A 13,793-nucleotide genomic window follows, 5' to 3' on the forward strand; every position below is an offset into this window, starting at 1 on the left:
AAACCCCCGAAAACACCTGTGAACGCCTCTGAATTCCACGGAAAATGCTCTTAAACATCCTGAAATGCCTCAAAGATCCCCAGAATACTCACTCGGACCACATATAATGCACCTGAGATGCTTCGAAACCCCCGAAAACTCCTCCGTATCGCTTCCGTAACGCCTCTGAATCCCTCCAAAAATGCTCTAAAACTTTCAAAAATGCCTCCAAAATCCCCATTAAACCCCATCGGACCCCATGTAACGCATTGAGACCCTCCGAAACCCCCCAAAACCGTACTTGCAACGCCTTCAAAACCTGTCTAAAATCTTTTGAAACTCTCTGCAATGCTTCTCAGACCCCAGAAAATCCCCTCTGAGATCTCTTGGCATCCCGGTGAAACACCTTGGAGCTCCCTGAAATGCCCCTGCAACCACCCTTTGTTCTCCCTTATAAACACCCCTTGGCCGCCGTTGCAATAGTTACCGTCTTTATTAAATTTTCTTATGCACAATATTGGCTCTGAGTAGCTTTCCCTCTTTTTACGCCGACCACAAAAAGGTGCATAAATTAAAAGTGCATAAAAATAACATGCATAAAAAGGGGTTTTAGTGTATGTCTTGTGATGTAACAAGATCATTTTCCCCTATTGTTCAATTATATCGAATTATACATCATTTTGTTTCAAACCTGTTGAATGGAACAAAATATGATAATGTCGATAATTAGTCACCGACCAATGGCTGACTTCTACCAACATCATCGCCAAGAATTATGATTGGCAAGTGAGAGTGAGGCAATTAATTTCAGATCAACGGCGAACCTGCACCCACCGAACAAACGACCACTCGCCTCCATTTGGATAGCACTAGTCGCAGTCAGTCGTCGCTATAGCAAGTTCCCGTGTGATTCAATTCCATAGCAACTGATCATAAACGTTGCCTAGCTGGTTGCCTATGTTGCGGAGATTCGTTTTTAGCACAGCAGCATATCCGTTCGAAACAAAATCATACCTAACCTGTTGTTGCCGTTGTTGTATGTAAGGGCAACCGATTTCCAATTTCCCCTTTCTCTGTACGGGACTGAACGAACGAACGAACGAACATATGCAATACCGGTCTGTCACAGCGCCGTCCGGAACAATGTTTTGCTGTACCCGCTTTCTCACAGTGTATAAAGCTTGTGTGATTCGTCGCATTAACTGTGTTGGCAATACAATCGGTGATAAGGGGAATATTTGAACAAAAAATCATAAAATTGATATAATTAGCAACATATTTGCTTTTGGAATCTGCACAATAGAATGTGCACTTCCAATGATTTTTGATGCAGAGCACATGTAGCTTCGTTTTGTCAAAAATGCACTAAAGCTTGAATAAACTGAAATGTGCGCAAGTGCAGCAGTTCCCAATCATGGAGATCGGTAGACGTCTACTAGAATTCTCGGCAAATCGAGATGGTATAATATTGAATTAATATACCAACAATCCAATTCAAGTACAATTTTAATGATTTATGATTTCAAAAATATGACATTTGCAGGCATGGATTGAGAACCACGAATCTGCAGGATCTGGTGATTTATCTCAAATAAAACCGCCAAATTAGGCTTACTCAAGCTGGACTGCTATTCAAATTGATTAGCATCCAGCAGGACTACACCTATTATAACAATGCCGCAAGTGCAAACAATAAAACACTCCCCACCAACAACTAGTGAGGCAGCTGTGTGTTGTGTACGACTGTGTACACCACTGGGAACGGACAGGATAATTTGAGTCGTCGAGCGCTAATTGTACGATAGTACTACTATTCCCGGGTGTCGCGACTCCAACCGACAGGGAAACAGGGTTCCGTCATAAATTTCAAATTCCGGAAGGCGGCCAACACCGACACAGCAACAACAGCAGCAGCAACAGCGAAACATAGTCACAGCGCGGCGCTAAATCTGGTGCACACACGAACACGACGCGGTGATGGGATGGGCTCGGAACCGGAAGCTCATCGCGGCGGCGGGTTGATGCGGCGTGTGTAGGCGCCTGAGTACATCCCTTCGACGTAATTCAGCTAATGATTATAAACATACCACTCCAAAAGGTCCAGAGGTGCCTGGCCTGGAACAACGGGAGGGCCAGTAGGAACTGAAATGGGCAATATTTCACATGGGTAAGCCGCACAGTGAGCAAACAAAAAAGTGTATGCAAACCCTTTGTGCATTAGGGAAATTGATGGATAATCATGTGCAACAAACACACTGATGATGGATGGATTTGATGAGCAATCATTAGTGCAGTTCGATTTTCCTGAGCAGACTTCAATTTGATTATTTTTTTTTCTTCTTCATAGCAAATATGAACCATAAAATTAATGCAGTTGGAAGGCTAGTTGCATTTAGCCTTTAGCGTCTGCGGCTTGTAACTTTCGCTAATGTTAGAGAGATGAGGGTCAACTACGCTTTAAAATCTGAAAGCTTTTACTTCAAGATGATTATTGAATATCTTGGTAGAGATCAACTCTGAACATACATTCTCATACGATTGAATCAAGAATTCCTCCCGAGATTTCTTCAATTATTTATCCCGGGATTCTTTCGGGTTTTTCTTCCAGCATTTTTTCCGGGATTCTTTAAGCGATTTACCTCTTGATTCCTTCAAAGATTCTATCAAGGATTCCATATGGATTTTTTCAGCAATTCCATTTGGAATTTCTCCCGGGCTTCTATTATTCATTCCTCTCGGGATTCCTTAAGAGATGTATACATACATTTATTTGTTCAACATCACATTTAAGACAAGACATAATCAACAATAGTACGCCACAGTACTCGGCTTGTGGCTGCCGCTCTCCATCCTCGGTCGCGCCCAATGCTCGCTAGGTCACGCTCCACCTGGTCCGCCCATCGTGCTCTCTGCGCTCCACGCATTCTTGTGCTAACCGGATCAGAAGCAAGCACCAGCTTTGCAGGGTTGTTGTCCGGCATTCTTGCAACGTGCCCTGCCCACCGTATCCTTCCGGCTTTGGCCACCTTCTGTAAAGAGCAGAGAGCTCCGCCACACACCGCTCTCCTGCACACCGCTGAAGATCGTCCTTAGCACGCGTCGCTCGAAAACTCCGAGTGCTTGAAGGTCCTCTTCGAGCATGGTCCATGTCTCGTGTCCGTAGAGGACCACCGGTCTTATTAGCGATTTGTACATGGTGCATTTGGTGCGTGGGTGAATCTTTTTCGACCGCAGTTTCTTCTGGAGCCCGAAGTAGGCCCAACTTCCGCTGATGATCCGCCTCCGAATTTCACGGCTCACGTTGTTGTCAGCCGTCAGTAAGGATCCGAGGTAGACGAATTTCTCCACCACCTCGAAAGTATCCCCGCCTATCGTAACATTACTACCCAGACGGGTCCGGTCGTGTTTGGTTCCGCCTACCAACATGTACTTTGTTTTTGAGGCATTCACCGCCAGTCCGACCTTTGCTGCTTCGCGTTTCAGGCGGGTGTATAGTTCTGCCACCGTTCCAAATGTTCTGGCAATAATGTCCATGTCGTCCGCAATGCACACAAATTGACAAAATTTTGTGAAAATCGTTCCCCTGCTGTTGAGCCCGGCTCGTCGCATCACACATTCCAGAGCGAGTTGAATAGTAGGCATGAGAGTCCATCACCTTGTCGCAGTCCCCGGCGAGATTCGAATGAACTGGATAGTTTACCCAAAACCCTTACGCAGTTTTGCACACCGTCAATCGTTGCTTTAATCAGTCTAGTCAGCTTCCCATGAAAGCCGTTTTCGTCCATGACTCTCCATAGCTCTGCACGATCGATACTATCGTATACCGCCTTGAAGTCGATGAACAGGTGATGCGTTGGGACCTGGTATTCACGGCATTTCTGGAAGGTTTGCCGTACGGTGAAAATTGAAGCGATGAAGCCGGCTTGATAACTTCCCACGAACTCATTCGTTTTAGGTAACAGACGGCGGAATATGATCTGGGATAGCACTTTGTAGGCTGCATTCAAAATAGTGATTGCCCTGAAATTCTCACATTCCAAATGGTCGTCTTTCTTGTGAATGGGGCAGATTACCACTTCCTTCCACTCCTTCGGTAGCTGTTCGGTTTCCCAGATCCTGATTATCAGCCGGTGCAGACAGGTGACCAACTTTTCTGAGCCCATCTTGATGAGTTCAGCTGCGATACCATCCTTACAAGCTGCTTTGTTGGTTTTAAGCTGGTGAATGGCATCCTCAACTTCCTTCAACGTGGGAGTTGGTTCAATTCCGTCCTCCGCTACACTGGCGTCGTCGTTTCCTCCGTTGCCGTGGTCTCCCGTGCCTACGTTCTCCGCGCCATTCAGATACTGATCGAAGTGCTGCTTTCACCTTTCGATCATCTCACGTCCGTTCGTCAAGAGGCCTCCGTTTTTATCCCTGCATATTTCGGCTCGTGGCACGAAGCCGTTGCGGGATGCGTTGAGCTTCTGATAGAACATCCGTGTTTCTTGAGAACGGCACAGCAGCTCCATTTCTACGCACTCCACTTCTTCCAGATGGCACTTTTTCTCCCGAAAGAGACGGGCCTGCTGTTAAGAGATATTATCAGGAATATCCCAAGAATTTCCGTAAAATTACGGAATTCAATTCAATTTTGATACCTCCAGGGATTCCTTCCGAACTTTCTTGCTGTTTTTTTTTTCGATATTCGTTCAGAGATTTCTTTCGAGTTTTCTTCCAAGATTACTTCCAGATTTTCTCTTAGAATTCCTTCATTCAGGCCCGGATTTAAGGGGGGCAATGGGGGCAAGTGCCCCGGGCCCCCCGGTTAGGGGGGCCCCAAAAAATCCCGAAGCATTATTACTACTGCATTTATAAAGAACCATATAAAATGCACTTTGAGAGACGCTTATATAATATACAGTTTTTTAAGGGTATCCAGACTAGTTTTGGATGTTAACCTGGATTTTCACTTAAAAATAAATCGAAATCCAAAATTTCATTATTTTGTGCAGTATTCATCAGTCGGAAGTATCAAAGGATCTTATTTATTTTTATTCACGCTATTTTCTCTGAAAACTTGTGAAAGATCATACCGAATTAAACAGAAACACTTTTCACTGTCCAGTCAATTATTTAACAATTATTATACATACGTATATTAATCATATTATTATATTGAGAAAAAAAAATACCCATCTGCATCAGTTCGCTGAAGACAGATGTTCTTTTAAGAAAAAAAAAAAAAAGAACAGATAATGATTTCTGGAGATGTTTGAAAATCTGGGGAAGTTTTGGAAACCCAATGTCCATACACATCTGCCAGCGGTTTTACTTTCTTGGCTTCACCAAAATTTTTGAGATTTATTACTACAATAACTTTCACGAGTCCTATCTTTGTTCAATCTGAATCTTGAAATTTTAGTAGAGCTCCATTTTTTATTAATCCAGGTTTCAATGCAAAGGTCAAAAAGTTACATAAATGTTATAATTGTACTGTACAAAGCCATTTACGCTGTAAATCTAAAGGTTCTCTTAGCATCTTGACATTTAAGCCAAAATATCACAATAAATGGAAGGTACCTATACGTTTTATAGGACATAAGAATAGTAATAGTAGATGTTGTCGTGGCCGGTTGCTATCTTATCCCGTTCATCGAATTGTTGGTATTATGTGTTTATATTGTTTTTAAAATATTTAACTACTTTTGTGGAAACGACATCACTTGTGCTGTACCTGCTTCCTCTATTGATACACTAAATCGATCAACGTGCCTGCTAAAAATAATCTAAGAACAGTCATCGAATTCATCATGGATTGCGGAAAGTGCCTACAACTGGTTGAAACGAACGCCCAGCCATTTGTGTATTGCAATGGAATGTGTGGTAGAGTGTTCCATGCTACTTGTGTTGGAGTTGAAATAGACGATCTGCCTGCTGTGTCACCACCAAAGCGAAACAGTTTTTGGCTATGTGATGAGTGCTTCGATGAGTTTCTGCAATGGAGGGAGATGCACAAAAAATCACCACCTCAAACTCAAATCACTCGTGCGCCTGATTGTGATCTGCGCCGTGACGTCGAAGTACTGAAAGCCAAAGTCGAAGCGATATTGACCACCTTTTCTGCGAATATCGCAAGTCCACCAGATAATGCGATACGACACTCTACTCCGATTTCATCGCTGCAGATAGATTGCGGATCAAGAGAAATTAGCTCTCAATGTGAAACGTCGTCGTCACCTGATCAAACGAAACGGTTTACCAATGCATTGAATGGAGATGACCGAGATGACAGCTTTGCTTTGATGCCGACAAATATTGACTGTAACGTTACTGAGGAGGATGTGCAACAGATGGTTTCTCGATGTTTGGGAGCCCGCTATGCTGAATGCAATAACGTTAGGAAACTTGTTCCTAGATGGATCGACTGCAGTAACTTGGATTACATTTCCTTCAAAGTTGTATTGAGCCGTAAATGGAAACCTGCCGCTATGACTTCTTCCACCTGGCCAAAAAACGTCAAATTTCGTGAATTTAAAAGAAGGCAAACGACATGGAAACCAAGTGATTTGTAGAACTTTTATGCATAGCAAACTGAGTTTGTGTTGACCTTTTGTTGTTTTATTTATATGTTATTTGAAATTGTATGTGGCTTCGAAAGATAGTGTTTATTTGGGATAAATTGTAGTAAACGTCAGACTCTAGTTTAATTTAAAAACACTTCACTAATACTTCACTTTTGCAAAAGAAAATAAAAAATGAATAACTCTTTTAAAGAAAAACTAGAAAGGACGAGCAAATTCCTTTTAATTCTACTACTGTGCTTATCTTCGGACAGATAGGCCTATTTCGTCTGTGACTTACAGACTTCTTCAGTGTCAAGTGCTCGACTGAAGAAAACCTCGCATTCATTGTGGTATTTATACTAGGAGTGTATGTGTAGGTACGTGTGTGGGTAAAAGTGTAGGTATAAAAATGTTGGTACAAAATTGTAGGTACAAAATTGTAGGTACAAAATTGTAGGTACAAAATTGTAGGTACAAAATTGTAGGTACAGATTTGTAAAAAGGGGGGTGTATCTACCTGTTAGAAAACAGGGTGTCAATAAGATACCTAAAGCTAGGAAAATTCCTACCGATTTGGTAGGTAGTCAATTGGTGTTTGTTGTGTTATTTTTTCCTGCCGATTTGGTAGGTAGTCAATTTGTGTTTTGTGTATTGTGTAATGTTTTGTGTGTGTTAGGTAAAAATTTAAACAGCCACGTGTATCCATTGCCCTGATCCTTGTTAAGTAGTTTTTTATTGTTTTGTTTGTAAATTTCTAAACTTTCTGCAACATCAAGTTTCCATGGGTTTGTAATGTGTCGTAAGAGTTTAATATTTGAAGTATTCAAAAAATGTCCTTCATTGAAAATATGTTCAGCAACTTTAGATTTAAAATGATGAATGAGTCCCTTGTCTGTGTCTTTGTGTGCTTTTGATACTTCCGTTATGTGTTCTTTAAATCGTGTGTTGAGTGTGCGTTTTGTTTGTCCTATGTATATTTTGTCACAGTGATTACATGTTACTTTGTAAACACCAGATTTTGTTAAGTTGTCCAACGGGTCTTTCGTAGATCCTAAGAGAGTTTGAAGTTGGTTAGCTTTGCTTGTGAAAACTAATTCAAAACCAAACTTTCTGAGAATTGGTCGGAGTTTTTTGGTGTCATTGTTGTAGTTCACAGTTATCCGTTTAAGTGTAGGTTCTGTCCGTGTGAGTGTAGTCAAAGAACGTCTGTATTGTTGTTGTGTCTTTTTGTTGATGATCTGTTGTATTGTTTGTTTTGTGTAACCGTTCAACTGTGCTGCTTCGAAAATGTAATTAAGTTCTTTCGTTTTTCCTGTTTCACTAAGTGGAAGTGTCTGCATTCGGTGTATCATGTGATTGAAGGATGCAATTTTGTGTTGATGTGAGTGATTTGATGAATTTGGAATAGTGCGTTGAGTGTGTGTCGGTTTTCTGTAAATTTCGAAGGAAAGTGTTGATTCTTGTTTTACGATGAGTATGTCCAAAAATGGTAGTTGGTTGTTCTGTTCAATTTCACAAGTGAATTCGATGTTTTTGTGTGCATTATTGATATTGTTCAAGATTTCAGGTAAAAGATGTTTCTTAACAATGCTAAACACGTCGTCAACGTATCTCCACCAGACTTCAGGAAGCTGTTTGTTGTTTTCTAAGCGTTTTTCCAAATTTGCCATAAAAATTTCACTTAAAAATGGAGAAAGTGGATTGCCCATGGGGGCACCATTAAGTTGTTTGTAGGTTTCATTTCTGAACGAAAAATAATTTTCTTCCATACAAAGTTTGGTTAATTTGATGTATGTACGAACTTTCTTAATCCAATCTGAATCTGAATCTTCATATTGGTTCAGAAGCCAATCTTCTAGTAGGTTAATGGCCTCTTTAACTGGAATGCTTGGAAATAGTGATTTAACGTCGAATGAAACTAAAATTTCATCGTCGTTAACGGATAAATTCTGTGCTAGTTCTGTGAATTGTTCGGAATTCTTGACAGATCTACTGTGAAATTTTTTAGGCATGTTTTGGAATTCTTGTACTAAATATTTGGCAATTTTGTGTGTAGGTGAACCAATGGCTGAAACAATCTCACGCATTTCATTTCCAGGTTTATGAACTTTGGGAAGTCCTTTTATTCTTGGCAATGAAGGGTTAGATTCTTTCAGGCTTTTAATGGCGCTTCCTAAAACTGGTGTAGACTCTTTGAGAGTTTTGTCAACACGTCTTACTAATCCTGGAAGAGGATCAGTACGTTGTTTTCGGTAAGGTCCATTTTGAATCTTGTTATTCATTATTTCATCATAGTCCTCTTTGTTCATGATTACTGTTTTGTTTCCTTTGTCAGCTTTCAGATAGAAAACTGGTTTCTGGTTAAGTTCTTTGATTATTCGTTGTTCTTTCAGGTGTTCTTTGTTCAATTTGTTTTGTTGTGTGTTTTGAATAGTGTTAGCTGTTTGTGTTCTGATTTCTTGAATCTGTGGTGTCTGTAAATTGTTCGTGTTGATAGCTGTTTCAATGTCGATTATGGTTTGTGTTGAATCTGGTTTAGAGTGTACTGCGTAGTTAAGGCCTTTGTTGAGAAGGGTCAACTGTTCTTCCGTAAACTGTTCGGAAGAGCGATTGACCACTAACCCAGTTAGTTCTTGTGTTGTGTTTTGTGGTTGTGTAGAAGAACATGTAAACTTCGGATTTTGCATCTTTAATGATTTAAGTTTTTTATCTAGTAATTTCCTTTTTCTTTCTGATTCACAAAATTCTGCAACTTTTACTTTTGTTAGAAAATTAGGGAAAGATTCAGGATAATCTTTCGCTAACTTTAAATGGAGAGAATAACATTCCAAAGTTTTCATGTTGATCTTGCTGTGTAGTTTTTTGATGCTTTTCTTGATGAGTGTTTGTTCAAGTGTCTTTACTATGTTGGGGTTTGTGGCTGTTTTAACTTTTACTTTGTGACTTACGGGAGTAAGCTTGTACTTTATACACTTCTTGAGAAACGCGATATCCTTGTGTAATCCTGCGATGGTCTTCTTCAACTCGATGAACTTATTCGGCTCTGACTTTGGCTTGGTTGCCATCTTCACTTTACTATTACTTTAGAGCTTTTAGTAGAACTTGTTACTTCAGACTCTAGTTTAATTTAAAAACACTTCACTAATACTTCACTTTTGCAAAAGAAAATAAAAAATGAATAACTCTTTTAAAGAAAAACTAGAAAGGACGAGCAAATTCCTTTTAATTCTACTACTGTGCTTATCTTCGGACAGATAGGCCTATTTCGTCTGTGACTTACAGACTTCTTCAGTGTTGAAACAACTTTTGACCCCGGGAGTCCCTGCTCGGTCCCAGACGGGGACCGGCCAAAGCCCCAAGCGGCTGGTCTGAGCCAGCGGCCGCTTCCGGGGTGGGCTTACAATGCCTCTTCTGACTCCCGGGTCCCAGGGCGTTTTCTGGATGGGGAAGTTTTCGGTGGGGTTTGTCCTAAATCGTGATTATAAATGAACTTACGTATTTATTGCTTCCTGAAGGGGTCGTCGTCGTGTTCTTAGTGGTGAGGCTCCGTGTCACCGGCAGGTTTCCCGTGGAGCAGTACAGGGTAGGCGACGGGGGTGCGCCATTCCTCGGCGTCCAGAGAGCCGACGCGAATAGGGCCGTTCTTAGGCCCCGAAGGCGACGAGGTGAACGCCAAGAGGGGGGGGGGGATGACTTCCTTAGGTGTGCCGGAAGGCGGCCGGATAAAACCTTCTTCGTGAGCCGGGCGGGGCAGCCGTTAGGTACCAGGCGAAGGTGATCTGGCGATCGGTCGTGGTCCGGAGGTTTGGCAAGACGCTAAACGTTAGGCCGAGCAGCAACGCGGCCGGAAGGCCGTAGCGGTTTGATCGTGAGCTGGAACGTAGGCTACGCAGGATCTCTGAGACCGGCGGGTGGTTTCGGGCTAGCGGGTGCTTAGGCAGCCCGTCCACCGCACAAATGGCTCTTAATTATCAACAAGGGTGCCACAATTACACTGATCGGAGGTCCAAACGTGGAACCTCCGACCTGGAACACTTATCACCTCTTCCCTCAAGCACGAGTAGCGATTTTCTGCCTCGAACACTGCACGTTACCTATCTCCCAGTCTCCTCGTCCGATCTTCTCTTCGGTCTCTTCTCTCATTCTCCTGGTTTCCGCCTACATCGCCACCCGCTTCAGGTGGCTGCTGAAACTCACCACCTCTTCATTGCGCGTTGACGCACCATGACGCGCATTGGGTCAACACGCACGACGCCCACACTTTAAAAAGACTGTTGGGCTAGCTATATAAAAGTTTCCCTACACTGCCCACCATTAGCGTAAAGTTACCGTTCGGTAACAGTGTCAAGTGCTCGACTGAAGAAAACCTCGCATTCGTTGTGGTATTTATACTAGGAGTGTATGTGTAGGTACGTGTGTGGGTAAAAGTGTAGGTATAAAAATGTAGGTACAAAATTGTAGGTACAAAATTGTAGGTACAAAATTGTAGGTACAGATTTGTAAAAAGGGGGTGTATCTACCTGTTAGAAAACAGGGTGTCAATAAGATACCTAAAGCTAGGAAAATTCCTACCGATTTGGTAGGTAGTCAATTGGTGTTTGTTGTGTTATTTTTTCCTGCCGATTATCCGATTGTCCGAAGATAAGCACAGTAGTAGAATTAAAAGGAATTTGCTCGTCCTTTCTAGTTTTTCTTTAAAAGAGTTATTCATTTTTTATTTTCTTTTGCAAAAGTGAAGTATTAGTGAAGTGTTTTTAAATTAAACTAGAGTCTGAAGTAACAAGTTCTACTAAAAGCTCTAAAGTAATAGTAAAGTGAAGATGGCAACCAAGCCAAAGTCAGAGCCGAATAAGTTCATCGAGTTGAAGAAGACCATCGCAGGATTACACAAGGATATCGCGTTTCTCAAGAAGTGTATAAAGTACAAGCTTACTCCCGTAAGTCACAAAGTAAAAGTTAAAACAGCCACAAACCCCAACATAGTAAAGACACTTGAACAAACACTCATCAAGAAAAGCATCAAAAAACTACACAGCAAGATCAACATGAAAACTTTGGAATGTTATTCTCTCCATTTAAAGTTAGCGAAAGATTATCCTGAATCTTTCCCTAATTTTCTAACAAAAGTAAAAGTTGCAGAATTTTGTGAATCAGAAAGAAAAAGGAAATTACTAGATAAAAAACTTAAATCATTAAAGATGCAAAATCCGAAGTTTACATGTTCTTCTACACAACCACAAAACACAACACAAGAACTAACTGGGTTAGTGGTCAATCGCTCTTCCGAACAGTTTACGGAAGAACAGTTGACCCTTCTCAACAAAGGCCTTAACTACGCAGTACACTCTAAACCAGATTCAACACAAACCATAATCGACATTGAAACAGCTATCAACACGAACAATTTACAGACACCACAGATTCAAGAAATCAGAACACAAACAGCTAACACTATTCAAAACACACAACAAAACAAATTGAACAAAGAACACCTGAAAGAACAACGAATAATCAAAGAACTTAACCAGAAACCAGTTTTCTATCTGAAAGCTGACAAAGGAAACAAAACAGTAATCATGAACAAAGAGGACTATGATGAAATAATGAATAACAAGATTCAAAATGGACCTTACCGAAAACAACGTACTGATCCTCTTCCAGGATTAGTAAGACGTGTTGACAAAACTCTCAAAGAGTCTACACCAGTTTTAGGAAGCGCCATTAAAAGCCTGAAAGAATCTAACCCTTCATTGCCAAGAATAAAAGGACTTCCCAAAGTTCATAAACCTGGAAATGAAATGCGTGAGATTGTTTCAGCCATTGGTTCACCTACACACAAAATTGCCAAATATTTAGTACAAGAATTCCAAAACATGCCTAAAAAATTTCACAGTAGATCTGTCAAGAATTCCGAACAATTCACAGAACTAGCACAGAATTTATCCGTTAACGACGATGAAATTTTAGTTTCATTCGACGTTAAATCACTATTTCCAAGCATTCCAGTTAAAGAGGCCATTAACCTACTAGAAGATTGGCTTCTGAACCAATATGAAGATTCAGATTCAGATTGGATTAAGAAAGTTCGTACATACATCAAATTAACCAAACTTTGTATGGAAGAAAATTATTTTTCGTTCAGAAATGAAACCTACAAACAACTTAATGGTGCCCCCATGGGCAATCCACTTTCTCCATTTTTAAGTGAAATTTTTATGGCAAATTTGGAAAAACGCTTAGAAAACAACAAACAGCTTCCTGAAGTCTGGTGGAGATACGTTGACGACGTGTTTAGCATTGTTAAGAAACATCTTTTACCTGAAATCTTGAACAATATCAATAATGCACACAAAAACATCGAATTCACTTGTGAAATTGAACAGAACAACCAACTACCATTTTTGGACATACTCATCGTAAAACAAGAATCAACACTTTCCTTCGAAATTTACAGAAAACCGACACACACTCAACGCACTATTCCAAATTCATCAAATCACTCACATCAACACAAAATTGCATCCTTCAATCACATGATACACCGAATGCAGACACTTCCACTTAGTGAAACAGGAAAAACGAAAGAACTTAATTACATTTTCGAAGCAGCACAGTTGAACGGTTACACAAAACAAACAATACAACAGATCATCAACAAAAAGACACAACAACAATACAGACGTTCTTTGACTACACTCACACGGACAGAACCTACACTTAAACGGATAACTGTGAACTACAACAATGACACCAAAAAACTCCGACCAATTCTCAGAAAGTTTGGTTTTGAATTAGTTTTCACAAGCAAAGCTAACCAACTTCAAACTCTCTTAGGATCTACGAAAGACCCGTTGGACAACTTAACAAAATCTGGTGTTTACAAAGTAACATGTAATCACTGTGACAAAATATACATAGGACAAACAAAACGCACACTCAACACACGATTTAAAGAACACATAACGGAAGTATCAAAAGCACACAAAGACACAGACAAGGGACTCATTCATCATTTTAAATCTAAAGTTGCTGAACATATTTTCAATGAAGGACATTTTTTGAATACTTCAAATATTAAACTCTTACGACACATTACAAACCCATGGAAACTTGATGTTGCAGAAAGTTTAGAAATTTACAAACAAAACAATAAAAAACTACTTAACAAGGATCAGGGCAATGGATACACGTGGCTGTTTAAATTTTTACCTAACACACACAAAACATTACACAATACACAAAACACAAATTGACTACCTACCAAATCGG

General features: G+C 40.6%; 1 protein-coding gene and 1 long non-coding RNA gene across 2 annotated transcripts; one reads left to right on the plus strand and one right to left on the minus strand.

Annotated features, from left to right (window-relative positions):
• The first annotated feature begins 6,811 nt into the window (after window positions 1-6,811).
• On the plus strand, window positions 6,812-9,658 carry LOC134287448 (uncharacterized). Its single transcript, XR_009997310.1, has 2 exons — window positions 6,812-6,925; window positions 6,982-9,658. It is a non-coding gene; the product is annotated as an uncharacterized LOC134287448 (long non-coding RNA).
• On the minus strand, window positions 6,990-12,983 carry LOC134287446 (uncharacterized). Its single transcript, XM_062849275.1, has 2 exons — window positions 12,857-12,983; window positions 6,990-8,673 (listed from the first exon to the last, which is right to left on the minus strand). Exon 2 carries the CDS (start codon window positions 8,609-8,611, stop codon window positions 7,157-7,159), a length of 1,455 nt encoding a protein of 484 aa, XP_062705259.1. The 5' UTR covers window positions 8,612-8,673; window positions 12,857-12,983; the 3' UTR covers window positions 6,990-7,156.
• Window positions 12,984-13,793: the final 810 nt, after the last annotated feature.

The sequence above is a fragment of the Aedes albopictus genome, chromosome 2, assembly GCF_035046485.1.
Source record: "Aedes albopictus strain Foshan chromosome 2, AalbF5, whole genome shotgun sequence".
NCBI classification, from domain to species: domain Eukaryota; kingdom Metazoa; phylum Arthropoda; class Insecta; order Diptera; family Culicidae; genus Aedes; species Aedes albopictus.

Coding starts and splice junctions, on each gene's coding strand:
- LOC134287446 (XM_062849275.1), bottom strand. CDS start 8,611: ATGCGTGAGATTGTTTCAGCCATTGGTTCACCTACACACAAAATTGCC.